At 53.4% G+C, this 25,741-nt stretch overlaps 9 protein-coding genes across 9 annotated transcripts; 4 read left to right on the top strand and 5 right to left on the bottom strand.

Moving 5' to 3' along the window:
* Positions 1-104: 104 nt before the first annotated feature.
* Positions 105-2,077, top strand: PV08_08039 (uncharacterized protein; the record flags this gene model as incomplete). The annotated part of the gene is made up of 2 exons (XM_016382365.1): positions 105-774; positions 822-2,077. 2 exons carry the CDS (start codon positions 105-107, stop codon positions 2,075-2,077), a joined length of 1,926 nt encoding a protein of 641 aa, XP_016233068.1.
* Positions 2,078-2,513: 436 nt separating this feature from the next.
* On the bottom strand, positions 2,514-4,853 carry PV08_08038 (UV damage endonuclease UvdE; the record flags this gene model as incomplete). The annotated part of the gene is made up of 1 exon (XM_016382364.1): positions 2,514-4,853. One exon carries the CDS (start codon positions 4,851-4,853, stop codon positions 2,514-2,516), a length of 2,340 nt encoding a protein of 779 aa, XP_016233067.1.
* Positions 4,854-5,431: 578 nt separating this feature from the next.
* Positions 5,432-7,129, bottom strand: PV08_08037 (uncharacterized protein; the record flags this gene model as incomplete). The annotated part of the gene is made up of 5 exons (XM_016382363.1): positions 5,432-5,634; positions 5,690-5,744; positions 5,806-5,893; positions 5,972-6,889; positions 6,960-7,129. 5 exons carry the CDS (start codon positions 7,127-7,129, stop codon positions 5,432-5,434), a joined length of 1,434 nt encoding a protein of 477 aa, XP_016233066.1.
* Positions 7,130-8,266: 1,137 nt separating this feature from the next.
* Positions 8,267-9,981, top strand: PV08_08036 (uncharacterized protein; the record flags this gene model as incomplete). Its single annotated transcript, XM_016382362.1, has 2 exons — positions 8,267-8,632; positions 8,725-9,981. The coding sequence occupies 2 exons, from the start codon at positions 8,267-8,269 to the stop codon at positions 9,979-9,981; spliced, it is 1,623 nt and encodes a 540-aa protein (XP_016233065.1).
* A 1,040-nt stretch (positions 9,982-11,021) lies between these two features.
* On the top strand, positions 11,022-12,572 carry PV08_08035 (uncharacterized protein; the record flags this gene model as incomplete). The annotated part of the gene is made up of 1 exon (XM_016382361.1): positions 11,022-12,572. The coding sequence occupies one exon, from the start codon at positions 11,022-11,024 to the stop codon at positions 12,570-12,572; it is 1,551 nt and encodes a 516-aa protein (XP_016233064.1).
* A 743-nt stretch (positions 12,573-13,315) lies between these two features.
* On the bottom strand, positions 13,316-16,216 carry PV08_08034 (uncharacterized protein; the record flags this gene model as incomplete). The annotated part of the gene is made up of 1 exon (XM_016382360.1): positions 13,316-16,216. The coding sequence occupies one exon, from the start codon at positions 16,214-16,216 to the stop codon at positions 13,316-13,318; it is 2,901 nt and encodes a 966-aa protein (XP_016233063.1).
* Positions 16,217-18,122: 1,906 nt separating this feature from the next.
* PV08_08033 (uncharacterized protein) lies at positions 18,123-19,280 on the bottom strand (the record flags this gene model as incomplete). The annotated part of the gene is made up of 2 exons (XM_016382359.1): positions 18,123-19,130; positions 19,206-19,280. The coding sequence occupies 2 exons, from the start codon at positions 19,278-19,280 to the stop codon at positions 18,123-18,125; spliced, it is 1,083 nt and encodes a 360-aa protein (XP_016233062.1).
* Positions 19,281-20,898: 1,618 nt separating this feature from the next.
* PV08_08032 (uncharacterized protein) lies at positions 20,899-23,265 on the top strand (the record flags this gene model as incomplete). The annotated part of the gene is made up of 1 exon (XM_016382358.1): positions 20,899-23,265. The coding sequence occupies one exon, from the start codon at positions 20,899-20,901 to the stop codon at positions 23,263-23,265; it is 2,367 nt and encodes a 788-aa protein (XP_016233061.1).
* Positions 23,266-23,590: 325 nt separating this feature from the next.
* On the bottom strand, positions 23,591-25,726 carry PV08_08031 (uncharacterized protein; the record flags this gene model as incomplete). Its single annotated transcript, XM_016382357.1, has 1 exon — positions 23,591-25,726. One exon carries the CDS (start codon positions 25,724-25,726, stop codon positions 23,591-23,593), a length of 2,136 nt encoding a protein of 711 aa, XP_016233060.1.
* Positions 25,727-25,741: the final 15 nt, after the last annotated feature.

Here is a 25,741-nt window from a genome sequence, read left to right as displayed (position 1 = left end):
CCCGCTGCGAATCCGGAGTCCTTTTAACCTCAGCCAGAGCCCACAAAGCCCGCCCGACCTCAGGAGACTTCGCCGACTCAACCAGCCCACAAGCTAGTGACAAAATGGCTCCGTTTTCTCCTGTCAAGAGACCCAGGCGCAACAGTCTGTCCAACGACTCACTTGCGCAGACCTTGCTTGAACAGCACCGCTTCGACAAAGATGACTTCTGGGAAACAGCGCGGCTGTTCACCGTTCTGGACGAGGACGGTCAGATGTCCGGTTCCGCACCCGCTACCACTTCTCGCAAGAGGAAACGAGACGATAGCGGCTCTGGTCAGTATGCCGTCAGATCTGTGCTGGGTAGTGGCTCTGACAGCAGTCCAGACGAGCTTCATTCGTTTTCGGATGGCAGTCAGGGATCGAGCCTTCTCGACGAGCTCCTTCCCGGATCTTCTCCTTCGTTGCCGTCTCCAGAGGACAGAGTTGTCAAGCTCTCTCTTGTCAACCCCTTTATAACCCATGATTCATTGCAACTGTCGGAGCATCCTCGTCTCACGTCGATCTTTGATCCCGTCAAGATCCCGACCCAGGTACGAGTCAATGGTCTGGTCAAGTTTCATTTGCAGTTCAGCGATCCGAACATGCCTTCGAGTACCAAAGAAGTCCTTGCCAAGTATCGGCAGGAGTACAATGACCAGATGAAATCCAAGGTCAGCGAAGTTCTCCTCCTTCCCTCTGATTTTGGCCGAGGTCTACGTCTCAATGCGATGGATCTGAGACTGTTCAAGTTCTGTACGTTGGCACTCCCATGGCGCCGATGGTGATCTAACGAAACTTAGACGTTGTTGCGTATTGTGCGGGACGAACCCTCTTGCCTGCCTCCAATGTCTGGCTGACTGGAGTACCCGCCATTGCCGAAAAGTCTGCTTGTGTCAGGCATGCTATGCTCTCATGTGCCGCGGGCTATGTGCTCGATTATGCTCCGTCCGAGAAACTCAAAGAATGGGCGAGTTTCCACCACAGGCGTGCTGTAGCATTGCTGAGCGAGGAGCTCAACAAAGCAGAGAATTATGAGCCTGGCAAGGAGGAACCTCTCTTGATGGCACTGTCTCTTCTCAACCACGAGGATATCGTCAACTGGGAGACGAGAGAGTCTACCAAGAGGATGCCGAAATGGTATCAAGGCGACCTGGCAGTCAAGTATCTTCTTGACAAGTCAGATCCGGGCTATCGATACAAGCACCCCATTAATGTCCAAAGCACCAACAATCGCTACGTCATGAGTCACTATCAAATGAAAAGTCTCATTCTCAGCGACACTTGTGCACCCCTGAAGCCAGAAACCGACGACCATGCCTACAGTTGGCTCCTGGAGGGCAACGAGACAGATGTGAGACGAGTGACGGGTCTGGCCGGCTGTTCTGCCAAGATCCTGCATATTTTCACCCAAATCACCCGTCTTTGCTCGCTGCTGCGAGAAAGCCCTGACTCTGTTCCATTCCAGAAAGCGGGAGAAATCATCTTGCAGTCACTGACTAATTTCCAACAGTGGTCGGACCTTGTCCCGCATCCCTACGTGACTGCAGACGCGCTCGGCGAAGCCTGCGAAGCAAATCTGGACGAAAATGGGAAAGTCTGCACCGACGCTCTGAGTGTCGCCCTGAACGCCGACTCTTACGTGCTGGCCGCCCAGATCTACATCCTGTGCCGACTGCTTCGGAAGCCACGGCGCCACCCCGATGTTCAGAGTAGACTCCGCACCCTCATCCGGTGGACGGACTACCTTCCATTGGACGGGCCGCTCTACACGGCCCAGGACTCGCTGTACGGCCTTGCGATCGCAGGGTTCGTCGCAATTGAGCCCGAACACCGTGCTGTCGTTGAAGGGCAATTCTGTCCTTTGCTCATGGGGCCGCGAGGGAATGACCCGCCAGTGTGGCATGTGACGGAGAAACTCTGGCTCTGGCTCGATGAGGCCGGGATCGAAGACGATCCTACCGACACGGACCATGTTCCTCTGTCGCAGAGGAAGCCCTGGTGGGAGGATATGGTGGCGTGGATCATGGAGACGCAAGGGAGATTGAGCCTTTCTTGAATTTGACTTCAAAATTTGAATTTACGACGGCGGTTTATGGCAAGAGGGATGGGGGAATGATGTATGAAGGATGATGGATACGACTAGTAACTGAAAAGAACACGATACCACGACAAGGCAAAGGGCGACCAAAATAACGACGATTGATGTGAACTTATGTAACAGCCATGCGGTTGCGGAAGCGCAAAAGCCGACAAACGCGAAGAGTTTCGCGAGCTTCTTATGACGAGACCAATGTATACCAGGACGATATGGACCCTCTGCTGTGAGGTGATACAAAAGGGAGTAAGTAATATGGGCACGCACGAACAGAAGTACCAAGTCATGCTTCAACAGCAGACATTCTGAGAACGCTAGATGACGACGGATGCTTCTGGACATTCCAATCTTATTTAATGCCTCTACGGTTCTTTCTGCATACGCTCGATCGTTGGTTTCACTCTTCCTCCTCATCATTGCCCTCGGCATAATTCACAGGTTTCCTTTTTGCGCTCCTCCCACTCGTCGTCCGCGTTGGGGCTACTCTCTGCTTCCCTTTCCGCACCGGCGCAGCAGCAACGTCTTCCTCAGCATCGGTCAAATCAGGCATGTCGATATCGTCTCCACGGCCATCGTCGCCGTCATCGTCGCTCAACTCGGACAAATCGCTCTCGCTCGGGGTAGGTGTAGGAACGGACTTTGCGCTCTTCTTGAGCCTTTTCCCGGTGGGGGCAGCAGAAGGAGCAGCACGAGGGGCCCGCGCAGGTTTCTTCCCCTTCACGACGGTATAGACGGACCTTGTCTTTTCTAGGTCAACACTCGTGGTATCCGCTTCTGCAACCTCGGACGCGGGAACAGAACCACCACCTCCTACTCTTGCCGCAGCAGCCACGGCTGTGGCGGCATTTCCAGCCTCTTGTGCAGCCTGCCATGCCGCCTTCTCTGCCCTACGCGCTGCAGCGCGCTCTGCCGTCGTCTTGGCCCTCTCGGGGTCACGAGGTTTGACTTCTCGCTTCTTTGGACGCAGCCACTCTTCCATGCCTGGCGGCCAGTAGACACGGCGTTCGGGCCCACCCATGCCGACTTCCTCGTCTGGAATGACGGGCGGCGCCTGTGGCTCGGACTCTGCATCCGCATCTTCAGGTTCATCGTCGATTTCACCTTCTGCAGACTTGGACTTTCTTTTCTTGAGAGTCTTCTTGGCTTTCTTCGCTGGTTTCCAAGGTCTGTTCTCGTCGTTGCGCACGTGTGGGATGATGTCGTTAAACGTGTCAAAGCCCGGTACCTTGAATGTACGCATGAGCTCAAACACAGCTTGTTCTTTGTCCTTGGCTTCAATCATCAGGTCCATGTCAGGTTCACATGGCGGCAGTGTCGCAACACGGGGATTGTGTTTGCGCCGCTGTCTTGCTGTAATCGCCGATGGCGTCGGTTCTGAATAGTGCATCTTCTGCGTGATACCTTTTCGGGTCCACGTAGCTTTGATCCGAGGATACATGGCCATGATATCTAGCGTTCCTTCGCGGATCTTGTCTGCATCGAAAACGATGTTATGGTGGTGATAGTCGAGGACAAGTGGGATATTAAGCTCCTCGCAGACCGGAAGAAGGTCGTGTACGCTGTAGCAGACATCGTCGTTTTCGAGGACCAGACGATCCTTGACCTTCTGAGGAAGCTTTTTGTAGTTGTCCTTGAATCTCTCGATAGTTGCAGCTTTGTCACCAAAGATGCCACCCATATGAAGGATCATGACGGCGTCGCGGTCTTGTTGTTCTGGCAACTTTAGCAGATCAAGCAGTTCGCAATGATATTCGAGATCGCGGAAAGACGCGGTGATAACCTCCTTTCGAGGTGAGCCAAGTTGCGTGAATTGTCCGGGGTGTGTCGTTAGGCGGTGGCCTAGTTCGGTTGCCACACGACCAGCTTCTGCCAATGCTTCCGAGGCGAATGGCGCGAGCTTGTACCCATATACATCGTGGCTGGCAAAAGGAAACATTTCGGATGACAGTCGCATGAACTTGATGCCGTATCTGTCGTTCCACCGAAGCATTTTAGAGATGTCTTTGGCGTTAGCCAGCCCGAGTGCTTCGACATATGCTTGGCCGCGAGCTATGTCTGCTGGCTGATCTTTGTCTGGTCGGTTTTTGGTGGCGTGCTCCGGTTGAGAAGGGTCCTTTAATGGGTGACGGTGTTCAAGGATGGAAGCAATGCGGCACGTTCTTGACGAGAAAACTGGTGGATTAGAGGCTCGGAGGTAGGTGTTTAGACAAGCATAACCTAACCGGCCCTTCCATGGTAAAGGCAAGTAAGCACTGTTGACAGGTGGCGGTCGCATGATGGCTTCCTTGAGTTCCTCGGGGTCTGCGACGTCGTCGTCGTCGTCCTCCGCGCCTTCGGTGTCTCCTCTATCTAAACCATCGTTTTGCTTGGGGGGGTTTCTCAGAGACGTGGAAGGTTTCGACGAGGGCAGTTGTCTCCGAACATCTGTTTCGTCCATCTCCGTATTCAACTGGGTTGGGGCAGTTGTTTTCTTCCTTCTCCTTGCTTTGCTTGGCTCCTCAGCATCTGGAGATGCTCGCAGAGCGTCTTTACCATCCCTGATCAACCCATTCGTCAGAGGATTTGTGTCGATGTCGGCTGGGGCGACCTGGGTGGAGGCTCTTCGCGAGCTCGTGCGACGAACAGGTGTAGGAGGAACTATGCCCCGGGCTACAGAGGTCACATTCGCAGGCAACGTCACGGGAGGAGGGACCGAGCCCTCTTGAGAGGCTACAGCAGACCTCTTGCGTTTGGCCATGGTGGCCAGGGGTAAGGACGCGGCGTGTTGGTAGAGAGGCGGACGAAGAAGATGGAGGCGTTGGGCACTCAGTACATTTCGCGCCTGCACAAGCAAAGAGATCATCCGAGTTCTGATCCTACAGCATCCAGCAGCGGCGTCGAGCCTTGCAGCTGGGACTTACAGAGATCCTGAAAGACGCCCATATTGAACATTGGGCCCGCTTTGTTTGGAATTTTGAACGTTGCAACCTGGAAGGCTCGTGCGGTCACGACGTCATGGACTTTTGCACGGAATCGAAGCATCGAAGAATCTCGGAAACGCAGAAAAGTCGACGGCATTTCTCGATTTGGCACTAGGCCAAAAGTGGACCCAACTGCTCGCCGCTTTTTCCAACCAACTTGCGCCACTCTACCACATCCGCTGCTCTATCCTTCTAGGTCGCCCTTCGCTTCGTCAACAAGCAAAAGAGAAATACATATCGCCGGCAATTGCTGGTCTTTATCTAATCCTTTGCATCATTTCCGTCACAGTCTCTGCTCTCAATACAAGCTGAAATTGCTACGGCAGCTTCGTCCTCTGACCTTCTGCTCCACTAGTCATGCGGATGCTATGAAACGACTCTTCTTCCGAAGGATATGGCCATATCTGAAGAGTATCCAAGGAATAGGGAGCAGAGCCAGAGACAAAAAGGCAAACACACTTCCTGCCCAATGCACATGCAGTTTTTCGTACATCTGAATGGTGAACAAAGGGAAGACAGCTCCGAGAAGGTATCGAAAAGTGCCATTTGCAGCGACGGCTGATTTGAAGTCAGCCTCAAAGATGATTTTTGAATTAACCCGATAGCAACTTACCTGATGCAGCGGCGCCAGCCCCATATGACTCAATAAGGTAGCTTATTGAGGACAGCTTGGAGAAACAGACTACGGTCAACAATGACCGGCTCTTCGCGGTGGAAAAGAACACTTACGAAGATAACAAAGGTACCAAAACCAAAAGGAATCCCGCTGGCCACAACTGCAGCCCAATGGCCGCCTCGATGAGCCTCCCAAGAGTACCTAAAAATGCCAGAAAAGCAAGGTTAGCCTCACGTTGAGACCCGAACTCAGCGCTTTGCAGGGAGGTCTCGAACGCACCAGAACAGTCCGATGGGCAAGAAAATGCTTCCAGCCATAGCAGTGTACAGTCTATGTTCTGGGGCCGGAATGCCGTTCGGTGCTTGCTGAATAGCTCGAGCATAAAGTGTCTTCTGAACTATGATGTGCACGACAGCAGCAACGAAGTAACCAATAACCACGCTCATCAAAGAGAGGCCGACCTGTCGACTGTTGAAGTCATAGTCGAGAGTAAAGACATAAGCGGCACTTGCGAAAAAGCTGAACACCACTGCATATCCATATCCTGTGTACAGCGTCAAGGAGATTGCAATGGCCTCGGTTGTAAGTATTCTCGTCGAGCGGAGCGTTGATTCTTTGAGGGTTGACAAGGCCAGTCCCACAATGCCGAAACGACCAGGGTGTTTAGCACGGTGTTGGATCCGGGCACCAGAAGTCTCCTTCATGAAAAGGACCAAAATCCAGATGGGCGCTCCAATCAAGGCCACCACCCACTGAGTCCATCTCCAATCGCCATGATGATCGTGCATGACATATGCCCCTACCAGCGGGCCCATGGTAGGTCCCAGGAATGGGCCCAGAATGAAGAGGAGCCTTGCCAACCCTCCGGCCTCCGCTATCCCCCATAGATCAAGGATTGTTCCTGCACCAATAGCAATTCCAGCTGATCCCAACAACCCACAGAGAAACCGGCAGCTCAAAAGGGTGGCGAAAGTTTGTGCAGCTCCAGAGCCTGCTGCGAAAGCAACTATACTTGATGAGGTTACGATGTATAGCCAACGACGACCGACAAATTCTGACAGAGGGGCCATGATCAGTGGGCCAAATGCGAGGCCCACCATGTATACAGTTCCTGGGAGCAGAGCTTGCGTGCGGTTGACATTGAACTCGGTCATAAGTGTGGAGGTAGCAGGTGATGTGACAGAAGAGGAGAATGTGCTTCAGCCGATGATGAATGGTCAGCAAAAGTATATGACATGGTCTGATTCTCGAATTGTCCAAGACGTACATCAAAAAGGCCAAGGAGCACGGGATAGTGGTATGGTAGAGCTTTGTCCCTGTACTCCAGTTCTGCGCACTGATAGCTTTTTGGGGCTTATGGTCCTCGGCCCCTAGATTATAACTTGAATCTGAGCCGCCCTCTTCGTCGACGGCATCCCTGATTTTGATATTCGACATGACGAGGAAGGATCCAGTACGTGAATGCTGTTGATCGGTCAGGGGTCAAATAAACTTCGCAAATTAAGATATGAGGATATCAACGAGTTTTAAGGGTAACTGGTGTTCTCTGATCTCTCTCTCTCTCTCTCTGTCTCTCTCTATATATACTTGCGAGCATGGTCATTTGTACTACGTGTACTTGTATGCTACATCGGCCGTGGGCTGTCGCAAACTATCCACCTAGAGATACTAGAGTGAGAAATTCTCAACTGTGATTGGCTCTTTCGGACGCAGCGGCGCCGAGAACGCCGGAATTAAGACGTTGGCGTGATTTCGTAGACCTTTAAATGGGCTCACGGTCGACGAGGCTCCGAGGCCAGCGAACAACATGACGGGCCTCCCATGTCGATGGATCATCTACACGTTGACATTCTGAACTCTCAGGTATTCCGCCCAATGCCCGCATGGCGCCTCCATACCAGAGTTCGTCGCTCCAGAGCCAGAAACAAGGCGCCCGTTCCTGTCGAGCTTGTCACCAGCGCAAGGTCCGGTGTGACCGCGGAGTGCCTTGCACCAACTGTTCGAAATGCGGCATATCCTGCGTATATCCCACAAAGTCAACGGATCCTGAACGAAAAACTCCCTCTCTGCAGACCATATCCAACCGACTAGAAAGACTAGAGGTTTTGCTGTCACGGTTGACTGACACTCCTCGCCACAGTACAGCATCTGCGGTGACTAATCTTGGTACTAATGGAATTGGCGACCGGCCACAGGCTCACTCCCAGGCTCATCCGAGTACAACTGCCACTACATTTGGAACCGCAAACGAGCTTCTATCGGAGAAACGCCCTTGCAAGTTGACCTGGGAGCTGTTGTTGAATGATGAACAAGTTGTCGGGCATGAAAACAGTCCGGACGTCGAAAGGATACCAAAAGATGTCAGTTTTGTTTTCTGCTCACGGTGGCAATCTTTTATCCCGTCTATCCACACATCTATACAGAGGGCCGAGGCTAACAATTAGCATGTACCAGGGAACAAACATCAGGACTCCTCAAACATCTGGCCCGGCAACAGAAGGTCCACATCATCGAAGGAGTACAGTAGCTCACACTACACTTCAGTCGCAACCAGGAGCTTGTGCCCCTTCAGTCATGGGCTCGGATGTGCTCGAATTCTATCCTGATGCCCATCTTGCACTTCGACTATGGAATGTATACATCAACTCGGTCGATCCGGTGGTCAAGTTGTTGCATATACCTACTATTCAGTCTACGATTGTCGCAACCATATTGGACCCCAGATCTGCCCAACCTTCAAAAGTGGCGTTAACTTTTGCCATCTATTATGCCGCCATCACGGCACTTTGCCATGATGATGATCATGAGCCCCTTGAATTGCCCTGCGAGAAGCTGGCGCTGTTGAACCGCTACAAGCTCTGCCTGGACCAACTTCTCGTGGTACCAGATTTGATGGATCGACCAGAGCTAGCTGCATTGCAAGCTCTAGCGATTTACGCAGTGAGTACTGGGGCCGGATCTTGCATTGTTCGATGCACCTTAACCCGGTGTCTTTCTCCTGTCTTTCTCTAGCTGACTGCGTGCTCGTCCAGACCTGTTTACGAGCCAACGAAGTTGGCCGCAAAGTTTGGGTTCTCGTTGGGCTTGCCATTCGGCTCGCACAATCCATTGGCCTGCACCGAGATGGTGCCTCTCTCCGCCTGAGCCCCTTTGAGACAGAAATGCGTCTTCGCCTCTGGTGGCATCTCTGTGTCCTTGAATCTCGCTCGCCAGAAGATCAGGGATCTCCACCCACCGTTGATGTCACAAACCGAGAACTCCGGCTACCTTTGAATGTGAACGACAATCAAATCTATCCAGATATGACGCACTTTCCAACAGAGTCGGCTGGCTGGACAGAAATGTCTTTCTTTCTGATCCAAACTGAGTCGTGCCGGCTGCTACATCCCGTACTTGATACGCACGGGCAGCATTCTTTAGATGCTTACCTTGATATCACAGAGAAGCGGAAGATCATCCAGCAGCGTAGTCAATATCTCTATGCTAAGTATTCGGAATCAGGCACTCCTCTAGGACGACTCGCAGCTCAGCATGGGACCACTGGCTATAAGAAGATGGAGTTCGTGCTGCGACTGCGCGAGGAGATCAGCTTGAGAAAGCAAAAAGGGTCGCAGGGAGACCCGACTCCTGATGTTTTCCAGCAGTCCTTCAAATTAGCCTGTGAGGACCTGGAGAGTAATCAAGTTTTATCGAATGGAGACTTCGGATCCAGATTCAAATGGTTCTTCAACATCTATACGCCGTGGTACGCCATTGCCTACGTTCTTCGCTGTCTTTCTAGCAGTCCCCCCGGAATCGAGACAGGACCTGCCTCAGCATTGGTTGAAGAGGTCTTCTCTCGGGCAATGAGTCTTCATGATAGTCACTCGGGGGGCCTTGATGGTGATTACGGCCACCAGAGCATCTGGAGGTATATCAACGTGCTCCGCTATCAAGCTCTATCGGCGAGACACCAACGTACTCAGGCTTCTATGTCCACTTCAGATGATGACAGAATTCAAACGTCCAACAGTGGTCCGGATTGCATAAAAACCAGCCAGTCACTCATAGATACGGCCATGACGGGTAAGACAGCCACAATGGATGAAACCACTGTCGTTCCCGAGTCATCTCAAGAGTTCATTACTGGTCCCAGCCAAAATCTCTTTTCACCTCTGGATCTGTCAATGCCAGAAATACCATTCTTGCCGGATTGGAATGCTGTCATCAATGGCTGTCTGACCGACGATGTCTATGAGACGAATTCAACTTTCTGGGATGATGGCCCTGCGGCCTCTGCGCAATTCTGAAATCAAAATCTCAGCCACCCATCATGAGAATAGATTCGGAGAGGTAGATGATTCCACGGTTGTTGCCATGCAAGCAGCAATTGATGAGATCCTTTGTACTATATAAAAAATACGATTTGGACGAGTGCTAGCGCAAGCAATATGAAGCCTCGAGTGGTAGCATTCGAACCGGCGGATTTTCTCCCAACGATCACCAAAACCCCTGAAGTGATGGCTCAGGTCAAAGCTACATGGTTGTGTATCGACCGGCCATTCGCTCAAGCAAGCAAGGAACAGAAAGCACCCAGATGGGCAGAGAGATTTGGAAATATCATGACCAGAGACCGTCTTACCATTCTCCACGTGTATCTGGACGGAATCACCAAATCTCGACCCCCATCGAAGCCTCGGTTAGCCAGCAATTAAGCCTGGACCCATCAGGCTCTCCCCCTCCGGACACGGAGCTCATGGCCCGCTCGCTGTCACATAACTTCGATGATTTGTTAGCTTCGCAGGCTGTGCCGGGTACTACTTTGCAGACCCCTCCTCGGCTGGAAATACCACTGCCACCACCTATTGTCCTCCCCCTCCTTCGCAACTCCTACAAGAACTAATAGATGTCCAAGGAAGGTTTGATCGATATGTATGAACGGATGAATCACACCCGAATGTGGCGAAACAAAGTTCAGTCGCAATTTCATGACCATATGACGAGGGTACCGTTTGTTTTTGTTTCTTATCACACTTTACGGTGCTCGGGTGTTTGTTTTTATGGTTTTATCCATTCTTGATGCTCCATTACAGTCCTCAAAGATAAGATAGCCCGATATATGGGTCTTGTTGATTACGGTAACGACGTCAGGAGATAATGATATCCTCAGCGATCCGAAGAAGCTGTTGAACGCGCTCCTCCTCTTGTATTGTCCCCAAGCCACCACTACTACATCCTCGTACTAGGGTTCTTGGGTGTGCACGCATCAAGCTCTACACCACCAAAGCCCCATCATCGGATCTACGTAGCTTGGCCCTTGCTTCAATTGCTTCTGCCCAACGCCAATACCATGCCAATCCTCGAGAAAGTCCGGAGGAAGCTATCGCGCTCCAAGTCCGCAGGTGGCCCAGGCATCAAACCAACTCACGACAGCGACAACGACAACGACAACGACGACGCCGGAGACCACCGCTTCCGCATCGACCCATCATGGCCCACGACGGCTTTGTCTCTGAGCCCATCCGACGAGAACCTCGTGTCCAAACTCGCATTCTCAGCGGACACGGAATTCATCGAACGACCGCCGCGGCTCCGAAGGCCGTCGTCGGTGGCGGGCACACAATATTCTGAACGAACAGTCTTCAACAACGTCGAGTCCGGCTTCTTGTCGTTGCCGACCGAACTGTTGATGTTTCTACAACCGTACCTGACGCCCAGCAGCGAGGTGGCGCTCCGCCACACCTGTTCCCGGTTTTTCCACCTGTACACGCTCCCGTCGTTCGTGCTCAAGGGCAAAGACCTCTTCGAGTTTCTGTGCATGACGGAACGCGACCAAGACCCCGCGGACCTCGACCGGCTCGTGTGCAGCAAGTGCCAGGAGCTGCACATCAAGACGACGTTCCCGTCGTCGGAGCTGTCGCAGCCCCCGACGTCACGCGACTGCCGCACGATCTGGCTCTGCGCGCACCGCACGCTCGGCTACTCCAAGACGATCCGCAGCGTCAAGGCGGGCGTCGAGGCGCCGTTCCGCGTCGAGACGCTCGACCCGTGCTCGCGGTGCCGCAACTTCATCCGCACGCGCTCCGTCGCCGAGCGTCCGGAGAAAGGGACATCGCTGATGGACCTCGAGAGTCCCAAGGCGCAGTCGCTCCTGGTCACCAAAATCGCGCTCCTCCAGGCGCCGTCGCCGTCGCCGCACAACCACTCACGCCACACGCTGCGCGACCGCACCTCGGGCGGCAGCGGCACGTACAAGGAAGTGTTTTCGGCGAAGGACGTGTCCGACGCGTTGGCCGCCATCGACTTCCGCCTCTGCCCCCACATGAAGCTGGGCGACCCTTACATCCTCAGTAAGTTCTGCAGGGCGTGCATCAACACCCAACGGCTCCCCGTCGGCGTGAGGGGTCCCCCGTGTATAAGTGATTGGAAGAAACGTGACGCGATCGACCTCATCGACTGGGACGGCAACGGCAACAACTACAGCTACAACTACAACTTCAACACCAACAACAACACCAGCGGCGGCAGGTTTCGACGCGGCGTCGGCGGGGGCGGCGGGAACGGCGGCGGTGGCAGCAAGTGTAAAGGGTCATGCTACACGCGAGGCTGCAAGACGCAGTTCATGTTCCAGGCTCGCGAATCCCTGTCCCCCGACGCGTCGGGCCGGAGACAAGTGTGGCTCGTCGTCGCCGTGTACCGGTGGCTGGGCCCCCTGCAGACCGACGGCCGCGGCGAATCCACCTGGACCGACCACGCCGTCGACCACCGGGAGCGCAGGGACATGCGAGGACGCTGGGCCGAGTGGGAGAGGCAGCAGAGTCGCGGGGCCGCGGGGAAACCGCCGTGCATGCCGAACTGGAGTATTTGTTTGTTGCACCCTGAAGATTCGAACTTGAGATGACGAGGGCAAAGTGAAAGAGGGACGAAGGTTTGCTGGTGACGATGAGGCAAAGTGAAAGAGGGATACGAGGAGGAGGTTGATGACGATGACGATGACGATGACGGTGATGGCCAGATGAAGAGTGTCGAGAGATGATGGTTGACGGAATGAATTAACGACCTTTCTCAAGTGAAGATGACCGAGGGATCGACGACGGGCACAACATGAATGTGACTGTCAATGTGAACATGAATACGAACATGAAATTTGGAATGGACAAACCACCACTCACTTCACACACACACACACACACACACACGCCAGGTATATACTAAACGAATTCTGAGAAGCGCAGGTTAGAGAGACGGGTGACCTATACCTTGAACAGAACGCCTAAGACCAGGGTGGCACTGTATTACCTACGAATAGTACCTAACTAGTAATTCATCTTCATCACATCGTTATATGCATCCTACCTAAACTTTGGGGGCAGATAGTAAGCTGGGCTTTTCCTTCAACTTTTCGTGTCCAAAACAAAATTTAACCAAAATGTACAAGGTGAAGGGAAAAACAACCAAAACTGTGCACTTTCGCTCACACGCACCCATCCTTGAAAATCTCTTCTTCTTTTTTCGCTGACGCTTGCCAAAACACAAGAGCGCAAGGATCGATGTCAATCCACAAAAGTACCTCCGCACCGACCGACAGATTGACAAAAAAAAAATGATGGTCATCATGTGTATATAAATTACTGGCGTGATCATTCAATATTCCTCCTTGACAGATCGATCTCGAATGCTACTCGACCGGTCTGGAATCATGTGGTAAGGAATAAATACCGACGTGCTGCTGGCCTGGCTCCGTTGACTCGTCGGCCGTCTCAGCACACGGCTATCATCGCTACTTTGCTGTGAATGGGCTCTGTACTGGCCGGTGGTGCTCATGACCGGGTCCGTCGAATCAGCTCGCGTCGTTTCCGAGGACATGGTTGTTCTCGGCGAGGAGACCGGAAGTGGGAAACTGGAAAGAGACACCTCGCCAGGACTCGGTGGGACAGGTTTTTTGTCCAGTTGCTGGAGTCGACGACCGTTCATATGTAGAGGTGGTGGCATGGGAAGTGGAGTTTTCACATCTTGTTCCTGGTCGACAATCGAAGGGCCAGGGCCGTCGAACGTCACATTGTTGCTTTGTTTGCTCTTCTTTCGTCCGTCGACACCAACCGCGTGGCCATTGCGACGACTCTCGTGAAAATCCGGTACAGTGGTCAGACTATGATACGATCTCGGCACTGGCCTCTCAAATCTATCCACCTCGGTCGCCATGTCAGCCGAGAATCTTGTTTTCGCTGGGATGGGTGGAGAGTCTCTGACCTGAGCGAAAATTGTTGACGGAGCCACTGGCTTTCCATCGCTGTAGGAGAATGAATGTTTTGACGCTGCAGGCTTCGATGATTGCGCAGCAAGCGAGGGATGCGTGAGGAAGTTCTCGTTGAGACTTTCCTGCAGCCTAATGAGCGCTGCACGTGCGTCGGCTTGTTTCTGGGCAAACTCGTGCTCGTTGAAAGTAGAGTGATACAGTGAAAATTTAACTGGATCGGCTCCATTCAATGTTGCCCTTCCGGTATTTGGGTCATGGCTTGCAGACCTATATCGAGAAGTTCTCGTGTGTTGGGCTCTACTGCTGCCACTTGATTCGGTGTCTTCAGGGACACTCGTAAGGCCAGGTTTAGAAAAGGCATCTGCAAAATCTCGTGATTGCACTCCCCAGCTTTTGCCGGGTTCAACAAAATCAACCGGTGGAACTCTTCCCGGGAGCGTTTGAGTATGCGCCTGTGGAGGCGATACTTCCTCCGTGAGGGACTGTGTTGCAAACCCTGCTCCGGGACAATCCGACTTGGTGTCGATGGCATCTTGCGGCGTGTCGTCTTCAGCAGTCCTCAAGATATCGACTTCTGCAGCTTTATCATGGATCTCTTGCTGTGTCTGCTTTCTGGGCTCAGTATTGTGCCTCGTCCCTGCAATATGGCTGCTGTCTGTGGGAAGGTCCCGCGAACCACTGGTCGCCTGCTCCACGGGCGGATACGGGACGGGCAATTCGTGCGCGAACGTGTGGGCCTTGTTCGAACCAGAAACACCAGTTGTTTCCTTTGGTTGAATTAGGATGCCGGTGTGGGCGGCCGATGACGCCGAAGTACTGATGGAGGAAAGTTCGCTGTTTGTGGGAACTTTCGTTGGTGTAGAGCGTACAGTAAATTCCGAAACCGAGGGGGCAGGGGATTGATTTTGCGAGAGTGCTTCGGGCATACGCCCGTGCTCCTCAGTAGGCAAGCTGGAACTTGTCCTTAAATCGCCTCTATCCGATTTGAAGGGTGGATTGGCTAATGTGTTACCATACACCGGCCGCATTGTCTCGAATTTCTCCTGTCCAACAACAGGTGCTGAACTGTAGGCTGACTCGCTAGGCTCCTCGGAAAAGATGTCAGAATCAGTGCCGGTCAGATCCATGATGGTGCGATGAGGCAAGTTGATAGCCCGCTTTACCGACGTGTTGCTCATGCTCGAGTGCGAGCGAAGAGGATGCTCGTTGCGTCGCGTACCAGCAGCCATAGACAACGCAGTAGCCGGTCGCGAAGTCGCTGGTCGACTCGCCTGCATCAATTCTGCTGCTGAAAGTTGATAGCTGCGGAGAGCTTCAATTTGGTCTAGTCGACTGGGGTGGCCTGTGGATCTTGCTGCAATCGTCCTATCGCCTAGGTTCTCGTTGAAGTCTTTGGCATAGTGGACATGATGTGCAAGCAGAGGGCCAGGAGATGCTTGGACGAGGGTTGGCCACTCACGCGTCGGCGATCGTGGTTGCCAGGAAGTTTCGTTTGATTGACGAGAATGCTGATCCTGCAACGCTGACAAGAGCTGCAATCTCGACCATTCTGAATGGTCCGGCTGCCCTGCAGATCCTGAAAGGTAGTCACTCACTTTGCTGGAGAGATCTCTAGATAGATCTGACGGAGCGCTCTCATCAAAGTGCTGCTGAGAGCTGGGGAAGGGGGCATTCACGGTCTTTTTCGCGCGCAGCGGCGGATAAGCATTGCGAGCTGCAACTTCTTCGGCATACTTTGATGACGGAGGGAGTTGCCTGTGGGTGCCCTCCAGTGCCACGCGGCTCAAGTCCAAGTTTCTCTCGGCAACATCTTCGTTGTATCCAGGCATTGGGTTGGTGTCATTGGCCTTGGAAAGCGAAAATATGTCGATGTACCGAGGAACCTTTTGCTGGCGTTGGCCTCTTGAAGAGGAGTCTGTGGATTGATGGTATTCTTGCTCTGCTTTGGCTCCAGCGTCTGCAGCCGCGCGATTGACTGCGCTCATAAGACTTCCGCTCTCAGAGGTGCCGGGGATTGATGGCGAAGGTACTGGTCTTGACATACCAAGCAGCATCGGCTGTGTTTTGTCTCCTGACACAGGTTCGACCGAGCTGCTGGTGGTGGTGATCGGAGACAGGCCGTGACCAACCTGGCCACTCGGCGTGTACCGTCCGCGTCTTTCGTATGTAGACAGGACAACCAAATCGGTGCTTTGGCTCTTTCTGAGGCTGCCTGCTTCCGCCCCGTGTCGGATCTCCCGACCTTTGGTCTTCCGTCGCGTCCATAATCGTTTCAAACCACTGTCCATGTTGCGAGCCGAGGGCAACGGCGTGCGGCGTCCCACAATCAGTCCAAGTTTGGGTCGTGTACGGTTATCGACGCCGGTGGTGCCGTCTCTCTGCGCGCATGTTCATCGCATTGCAGGGCGGCATTCAGCTTCGGGTAACGCTGCCCATGGAAGCCAGGTCTGTGGATGAGATGAACGCGTAGGCTCAGGATGTCGCGGACAGAGAGATGAGAGGCTAGGTCGCGCCGGGTCGTGAGATGGCAAGCTGGTCACCAGGGAGAGCCTGAGAGGCAGGAAGTTCACATCGGACGTTTGCAAGGTAGGAGAAATGATGATATGCGAAAAGTGGACTCGATGGAGCAGGCCCTGCCAGGAGGTTGGTGGCTGCGGCCGGAATGACGACGGGCCAACGTCGATGAGAGCTCTTTTTGAGCGTGGCGTTTGCAGAGGCACGGGAGGATATGAGGGTGTGGAGGAGGCCCAGGGCGTGTCGAGCATGATGGACGATTGTAGTCTGGCGGCCGGGGTTCGGGGGTCGCAGAGGCGCCGTCATGCCCATTCTCAGTGCAGGACAACAGCCCTAGGCGCATCGTAGCCTGGACTGGAGCCTGGGAGCCCCCAACAAACTGCCCGCCAGGGTGGGACGCTGGAGAGAGGCAGATGCAGGCTTGCAGGCGCCGGGTTGTTTGTTCTCGGTAAGGCTCCCTAGGCCGGGGGGGGCCCATCATCTCTAGCCTGCGAATCCATGGATCAGCGGCCGGTGATAGGGTGAGCACGGCGTCTGTGGGAGCTTTTAGTGGTGCCCAGAGAAGGACGATCAACCGCCCGGCGATGCACCCGCTCGCTGGGAATTTCGATTAACTGGACTCCTCCTGTTAGTTAGTGATTTGCATATGGAGTAGCAGAGGCTGGTGACTCTTTCTGACGCGAAATCCCACTGCGTAGGGTGCAGCAGTCAGCCAACCTCTCACCTTCTTTCATGAGGACTGATCGTTTGCTTAGCGCGAATTGGCTTCTTTTGAAGGCCTTTCATTTCATTAGATGGTTCAAGCTTTTCGCTGCGGGTTGTGCTCCCTCCCTGTGCCTATGGAGTAGGGTGAATTGACGGGCGCTCGATCGGGCTGGTGCGGCTCCCGCTAAACACTGGCAGATCCGAGAACATCACGCAGCCCGGCGTTATCACCAAACTCAAAAAGCTGCACAAAGATCCTACTAAAGAGGATAGGCGGACGCGTCCACCAGCTGCAGGGCTAGCGCGGCATCCTTGTCCACGCACCAGCATTCCTAGCTAGAACACGGCTCAGGAGCTTCCCTCCTTCGAGAAGCAAACGATCCCAACCACTGGGTGGATTGCCGGTCGCGAAGGATCATGGCGGCCGCCTGGAACTGGTTGGCCAGTAAACAGAGCATCTCAGCCACCCTTCACCTGCACCAAAGTGCAAGTGACTGAACCCTTCGATGCTTTGGGCAGGTGAATTCAGATAGATACACCACTCCAGACTACTTACGGGCGGCGGACACGGAGCGCGCCAATTGTGCCTACAACATCGCCCATCTCTCCTAGAGCTAGAAACCTATCTATTGTTGCGCCCTGCATACCTAGGTACAATAGGATAGGAACCCCTGTCTCGCCAATGCGGAGAAAAGACTTTGAACGACATGCCGCAGTTGACAGGTCAGTTCGTATCACAGCAAGCGCCCTGGTGGTTCGGTTGGAACAAGTCCACGTAAGTCTCGCGATCGGCAATCCTAGTGGGCATACCGAGACTGGTCTGCAAACAGACAACGTACTGTACAGTAGATATGTCCAAGTGTGCTGGTCTGTTCGGTCTCGGAGTCTTATTGTCTACCCGTAGTTGACCATCCCATCATCCGTCATGCTGACCTTTTCGGACTTCTCTATCTGCCCCATGCGTACATCCATCGCTCAGTTTCGAGGGCCGAAAGCCTTGTCGTAGTCGGTCAAAGTGAACCTGTAACGGACCTTGTTATTGGACACCCTCGTCACAGCCTCTTTGCAGCCCTCCTCGGAAATGGGTATGGTCTCCACCATAGGGAACAGTTTCTTCTCTGCCGCCAGCTTGAGCATGGCCAAGCACTCAGGTCTGTTGCCGATGTGGCTGGCGCCGATCGAGCTGCCGTTGCTCATGAACATCTGTGGTTTGATGGCTGGGAGCGCCTCGTCCGGAAGACCGACTTGATGGAAGGGTGCGTTGACCTTGCACATCGACAGGTACTGGCTGATGTCAAAGGTGTGGGTCATGTCGGCCGTGTTAAGAATGAAGTCGAAGGTAAACTCGTATGGCTTCTCCCATCCTTCCTTGTCGTTGACGACGAAGTGCTTCGCGCCCAGCTTCAGCGCATCTTCTTTCTTGCTCGGTGAGTGTGAGATGACTGTGACCTCGGCACCCAAGGCGTTGGCCCAGATGACGCCGAAGTGTCCCAGACCACCCAGCCCAACAATCGCGACCTTCTTGCCCGGTCCAACTCCTGCCCGCACCAATGGTGAGTATGTGGTCAGGCCAGCGCACAACATAGGTGCGGCCAGGTGAGAGGGAATCTCGTCAGGGATGGGGAATGTAAAGTATTCGTGGCTTCGGATGTGAGAGGCATAGCCACCCTGGGAGATCACGTCGCCGTAGGGGGCTCCGTAAGTGTCAACCATGTGAGGGCAGTAGTTCTCGTTGTCGCTTTTGCAGTTCTGGCACTCGAGGCAGGCTGAGATTTGAGCACCGACACCGACACGGTCCCCAACCTTGACCGTCTTGACTGCATCGCCGACCTTGATGGCGTGGCCGACGATTTCATGCCCGACACAGATGGGTAGAGGGACCTCGCCCCAACCGCCATTGATGCTGTGAACATCTGAGCCGCAGACACCGCAGCACTCGATCTTGATGTCGATATCGTGGTCACCAAACTTCTTGGGAGTAAACTGAATGGTGGAAGTCAGTATGATGCTGGAGAGACGGAGAGACGGGCGCCGGCTTGGACTTCAATGCGAGCTCACCTCTTGCTTCTTGAATTCAGTCCACTTCTTCTGGTCTGAGATCATGAAACCTTCGAACTTGTCTGGGTAACCCATGATGATGGTGTTTTTTTTTTTGCCAAAGGAGGGGCTGGCTTTGCTATTGCAGTTGTATTCGTTCTGTCAAGCCTTGTTCCTCTGGTAAGCAAAGGAAGACAACCTAGGTATGGAGGAAAGAAAGAAAAAGGAATCGTGTGCGATTTATCCAGATATAGGTGGAAGAACAGTCGCCGACGTTGCAGCAGAGCGAGCACACACTCTCTCACACACAGGGCACGCGGGGCTTTGTTCTTCTTTTTGCGACATGACGACGGAGTTGTCAGAGGGGAAATAGGCACAATCCAACGAAGCCCACCAGCTAGTTCGGCCTATGGTGCAGAACGGTGACGGCGTATTGGGAGCAATAAAAAATTAATTCTGGGTCATCTTGACACGGTGACGTATCAAAGCTCATGCTCAGGGACGAGAGCAGACGATGACGGCCTCTCTCTCTCTCTCTCTGTGTGTGTGTGTGTGTCTCCCTCTCAAGATTGATCGGTGCTGGGATCCGTTGCCTTACCCGTACTCGTCTGTCGTGTCGGCTATCGGTCAATATCCCGACGCTACAATCTGTGCGACAGTCTGACTAAAGGGCCCCAGGTGGACCTAGGTATAGCTAGATGACAACGAAGTATCCGTACTCCTTAGAGTCCTTACTTCGTACACTACGCGATATCGCTTTTTTGCCCCGTCGTCCCAGCGTAAGCAACGCACCAGTTTTGTTGTTCGTGGCGGGGTATTGGCATTGGGCGTATCAACACCGACGCCGCTGTATCGATAAGCGACCTACACTGTTTGATCGAGGGGTGAATAATCATAGCGCGCAATTAAGAATGGATGCTTGGTCCGTTGCGGCGTAAACGGGCTGAAATGGCCCGCGAATTCAACTGCCATACAAGGCCCGAGCGTACCCAGGAGGTACTTTGCTCCAGGGGGGTCCGGACGAGGCTTTCCCACAGACGCACAATACTCTAGCGTTGCATGAACAATGCAAAAAAATAAAAATAATTACCTCAAGACGCGAGGGCGCCGACATGTAGATCACGCTCGAAGAAGAGTGCTGCCAACGAGGCTCATCAGCCGCCGTGGGATCCTCTGATCTGGAGTGCTTACTGTAGGCACAGAAGCGTGAGATACAGTCGTGCCCCAAAACCACCCCCTCCCCTTTGCTGGCACATTGTACCTTTCTCTCACGAAACGCTAAGGATGTAGGTGGTGTGGACTTTCCTAAGTCTGTAATAGTCCGCCTGATTCAATTACGAATCATCAAGGAGCGGATATTATGCCGGTACCTCTAATACCGTACGGTTCTGGTTATATACATCGAAAGAGAATCGAAAGTGACAGGACAATGTGTGTTCCTAGCTTGCACCACAGCTATACCGCCCAGCTTCATGGTGCGGGACGTCGTGGACACGTTTACACGGCCAGATTGTAGGGCTAAGGCTTGAATACGAGGTCACAACTGCTCCCCGCATGGCGAAGAGATGAAGGCTATTCGGACTCTCTCAGTCTCAACGTCGGTGTAGCTCAAGTTCGTATCCGGGAACGAGCAGACCACAATTTCAAGCACGACAAGGACGGTGGGTGAAGACCAACGGCCTGCGCGACCATTGCCTGGCCTTTTCCTCCTAAGATGCAGACGGATGCGGGTGCTGCGACACTATCAAAGCCTCGAGGTGCCATGCCGTTGTGCCCCAACTGTACGAAGTTGCCTCTTGATGCCCTCCGTCCTCGACAATTGACGCCACATGGCCGGCCTTACGCAAGCTTGGAGAATGCGTTCAAGGAGGCAGAGGACGCCTGCTTCCGGATTGGAACCCTAAAAGAGATAGAAGCTAGGTCAGACCGGTGTTCTCTATGTGGCCTGCTGTGGAAAGCCGTCGTCTCGTGGCACCCTGCTGACCCGGCCCACACCCACTGTAAGGTCTACGTCAGCGCTGTTGGAACCGCTTACGGCTATGAGCGATACAACGGGGTCGGAGGAACAAATACTATACGAAGAGCCGTGCAAATATCTCGAATGCGAGTGACATTTCAAGGGAGTGCAAAAACGAGGCGATCTGAGTCCAGCGAAGCCGCTCAAGATTTCGATTTTGAATTACACGCCGGCGCTGAAGTGGTATCACCAAAACGGGATAGTTCTATCCTAGCGAGATATCGGCCTCAGAGCTGCGATATGGCATTGATCCGATCCTGGCTTACGCAGTGTTGTCAAGAGCACCAAAGCATCTGCGACAAACCAAGGTTGCTGAGCTCTGTCACTATCAGCATGAAACAAGGAGAGCCTTACCAAATCAGGTTCATTGATGTCCAACGACGTTGCCTTGTGTCCGCTCCATCCAGTGAACTGTACTGCTACCGCTATGTGGCTCTCTCCTATGTCTGGGGCACAAATAAACAGCCGCTAGGGCTCCATCGAGAGAATTCAAAGGCTTTGCATCAGGACGGAGGTATCAGAAATGCATCGAGGACGGTTGAGGATGCCATGAAAGTCACCAGAGAGCTCGGGTATCGATTTTTGTGGTGCGATGTGCTCTGCGTGACGCAAGACGACGCCTCCCAAAAAGCTGCCGACATTTCTCACATGTATCAGATATACACGCGGGCCGACTTGACTATCATTGCTGCAGGGGAGGGAACGGCAGACCAGGGACTTCCAGGTATCAGTTACGAGCGCACAATTCAAAGGTCGGCCCAAATTCAGCCTGACCTCTGGCTCTATACTGCCACACGACAACCGCTCGTCACTCGAAGCGGAATTGCGTTAAGCTGCCCTTGGTCCACGCGAGGTTGGACTCTTCAAGAACAGGTGCTCTCGCTACGATGCCTATTTTTCCTGGAGGACCAGGTCATTTGGCGGTGTCAAAGTTGCGACCGATTCGAGGACCTTGCACTGGAGCGAACGTCTGAAGAGCCGCTACATTTGCGACTTGAATGGGCTCGGACCCAGCCAGAAGGGCAGACGCGCAAGGCTCATCACTCAAAACCACAGCACGCGGCCAACATCTTCCACATTGAAAATCCATTCATGTTTGAGCAGAACTTCGCGGCTCTGGCAAAGGCCTACGCAACACGAACCCTTAGCTTCAACAGCGACATTGAGAACGCTTTTCAGGGAATCATGACAGGTTTGGCTAAAGACTTCCACAAAGGAATCCCCGTCAAAAGGTTCGAAGAATACTTATGCTGGAGCAGACACGACCCCAGAAAGCAGCTCCTCTGCCGTCGAAATGATTGTCCCGTGCCGAGCTGGTCATGGATGGCTTGGAAGGGTCCGATATCATTCACGGAAGTTGCTTCCACAACGTTTCCGGCAATAGTCTGTTACAGACGTGTAGCCCAGCAGACCGACGACCCGGCGCATCTTATTACTGTTCAGCTGCACACAGTCACCCAAAAGCGCTTCTCCGACCTCTCCGGCAGTGGATGTCACGAGGATTCCGACGTGCGCTCTTACCTGACAAACGGTGCAGACCGCGAATGGAGGAAACTGCGAGACGACCCTCGGCTCACGCTTTCGATTTCAGACATCAAGGACGTCGAAATCAATTTGAACCATCTCCTCTTCTATGCAGACGTGGCAGATCGTGTTGAGGTCCGCCTCGTTTCTTCTCGACAAGCTGGGAGACACACTTGGATGGAATCATACGAGATCCTGGACGCAGACAACCCGCGACACCCGTTGTTGAAGTTCAAGGAGCTGGCAGGCGAAAACTCCACCTTCGGCACCGCAGAATCCTCCGGCGCAGCGGACCTGGCGACGATCCAAAAACCTGAAAATGAGCGCAAGGATCATTCGCTATTCGCCGTCGCCAACCTCTTCCGCACGACGTACAACTACAGCGGTGGAAGCGAATCCCGCGAATACGCTCGAGACAGAGTGTGCGTGATGCGGGTGTCGTGGCATGGGCGGGTTGCGCGACGGGAAGGGGTGCACATGATCAACAGCAAGCAGTGGGACCCCCTGCCGAAGAGGAGGGAGTTGATCATCTTGGGTTGATGAACGACAGTCAAATAATACCAAAAGCTGTTTTTCATGATGGCAAAGATTTACCCAAGGGGTCTTTACAATAAATGATACCGTATTTGAAATGCCATAACCAGATTATCTTGCTGATGATTGAAGAGTACTTGGCCATACACTATTGCCTATCGGGCGAAGTGCAACCCACTCATGCCTTAGCATGTTCTGTAGGGCAGAAGGTTGAGGGCGGTTTCGGGTGCGACTGGAATAAGGTAAATGATGCTGAGGCACAATTCTTGTTTTCTTCATTAATTACCCGAAGGATATTTCGCAAGCACCGTCAAGAAGTCCGTGGTGCGAGTTATCTGCCGAGGCCCCAAACCTTCATCCAGCCTTCGTTTGTCCTGATATATCCTCTCTCCGTGCGACCTCCCTCCACGCCACGTCCAGATTCCACGACCTCATCCTCCCCAGGAAGACGGAGCCACTCATCCACTACCGGAGGTATCTCTTCCTTGACATGTGAGACTACAACGAGAGCTTGAGTGGGTTTCAGGCCCTTGAACTCCGGAGTCTTCAAGCCATGCTCGAGAAACTCCATGGTCTTGTCTCTCGTTTCGGCGGACAGACCAGAAAACGCCTCATCCAGAACCACAATGTCGGGTTCCTTGATGATTGCACGGAGCAACAGGAGGAGTCGTTGTGCGCTGAATGGGAGCGTGCCGAATGCGTGAGTATGTTTATCGTTTGCCCAGTTTAAGCTGTTGTCGGCGTCGGCCGCGGGCCGGTCCTGACGTAGTTCCGGCTGCCAGAATGTGAGGAAAGCATTGACTTTGCTTTCTCTTTCCGGGGTAAGTGTCGGCTTGCCTGCGTATGTGTCCGCCCAGGCGGATTCAAGAACCCGTCTGACGGACAAATATTTCGGGAAGAAGGCGTGCACTTCAGGGGCTGAATGCCCAATCCGTGCTTGAATCTCCCATAGCGAGAGTCCAGGCACACCGGGAGATGGGAGGCGTGAACGTCCAAAGAATTGGATGGGGAGACTGTATGATTGGGGATGGTCTGAGGTCAGCAAGGAGAGTAGAGTCGTCTTTCCTGATCCGTTGGGACCAAGCAGCGCAAGACGTGTTCCTTGTTTGATGGTGTATGTGAGGCCACCCCCATGACCCAAAACGACCTTGGATCCGTACTTGACAGTCACAGCTTGGAGGTCGATGAGGGGAGAACCAAGCTCCCTCGATGCAGAGGAAGGAGAATGAGACGAAGAAGTGTGAGAAGGGTCGACAGAAGCTGGAGGCGAGACAGTCGTCGTAGCCTGTGGAATACTCTTTTCCGACATTCGTAGGAGTAGATCGACGAGCCGATCGTCCTGTTCCCCTTTTCCTGGTCGTCTGCTCATAGCTTTGCGCCACGACAGTTCGGCCGTGGGTGAGATTTCCGACGAGAACTCCTTAAATGGCGTAATGCCCTCTGCAGTGAGTTTCATGCCTATGCCAGATGGCGGATGACCAAACTCCTTGACAATTCTCCTTGCATCCTCATCGTTGCTCGCCTCCTCGGAGGATCTTCCAGAGGACAGGGTCGAAACCAGATCTTGCCAGCGCCGTAGACTGTGTAAGACGTTCTTTTTCAACCCTATCAGGGAGACAGTATGGTCCTGTCCCAATACCGCAAGCCGAGAGACCCATGCTGGGATGGGATCTTGGGGCCGCAACCCCAGGAGAATGATTGGATCCGCTCGCCGACTCAGCTCCAAGAGCATCTTGGAAAGACCGACCAAGGTTGGAGGATCAAGTCCCATGAACGGTTCATCGAGGAGCAACAGCTTGGGTTTCTTGAGCAACGCTTTTGCGATTTTCGCTCGTCTCGTTTGGCCATTGCTCAGATTGCTCACTGGCATGTCGAGCAGATTCTGCAACCGCAAATCCTTTATTGCCTTCTTAAGCGTTTTCTCATCGACGCGCTTCTCTTTCGCTGGTTGACTGGGATTTAACTCGGTCTCGCCTTTTAGATATTGCAACAACGACCAATCCGTCTCTTCTCGCCGACTTTCATAACGCGCACTTAGATAGGCCCCTGTTATCCCCCCCTTTTGCGCCTGTCCCTGTCCATCATTGAACCCGACATATTGTATAGCCCGCGAAGGAATACGAAGCTGGTGGTCTTTGGTGTCGTCGATGTAGCCCGAGGCCAGGTAGGGATAGGTTCTTGCTTCGGGGGGAAAGCACAGGTGTGAGCCTCTCAAGATCTCCAGGAAAGTCGTGCATGCGGAAGTTCCAATGACCGCCCAGTGGGTTTCATTCTTCACTGGAGTCTTCCCTTTGTCCTGGGGAACGACGGCTGGGACATTGATTGACAAGTTGGGGAAAAGAGGTGGGTTTACGGAGGGGGGTGTATGAGCAGGATGCTCTTTATAAAAAGTGCCATTGCGGATGTCGACCAGATTGAGGCGAGCACTTCTGCTGCAAGAGAAGAGCAGCACTGGTGTTCTTTTCATGGCCCTCAGAAACCA

The sequence above is a fragment of the Exophiala spinifera genome, assembly GCF_000836115.1.
Source record: "Exophiala spinifera strain CBS 89968 unplaced genomic scaffold supercont1.6, whole genome shotgun sequence".
NCBI lineage: Eukaryota > Fungi > Ascomycota > Eurotiomycetes > Chaetothyriales > Herpotrichiellaceae > Exophiala > Exophiala spinifera.
The sequence above is the reverse complement of the archived record's forward strand: the minus strand, read 5'-3'. Positions and strand labels throughout refer to the sequence as shown.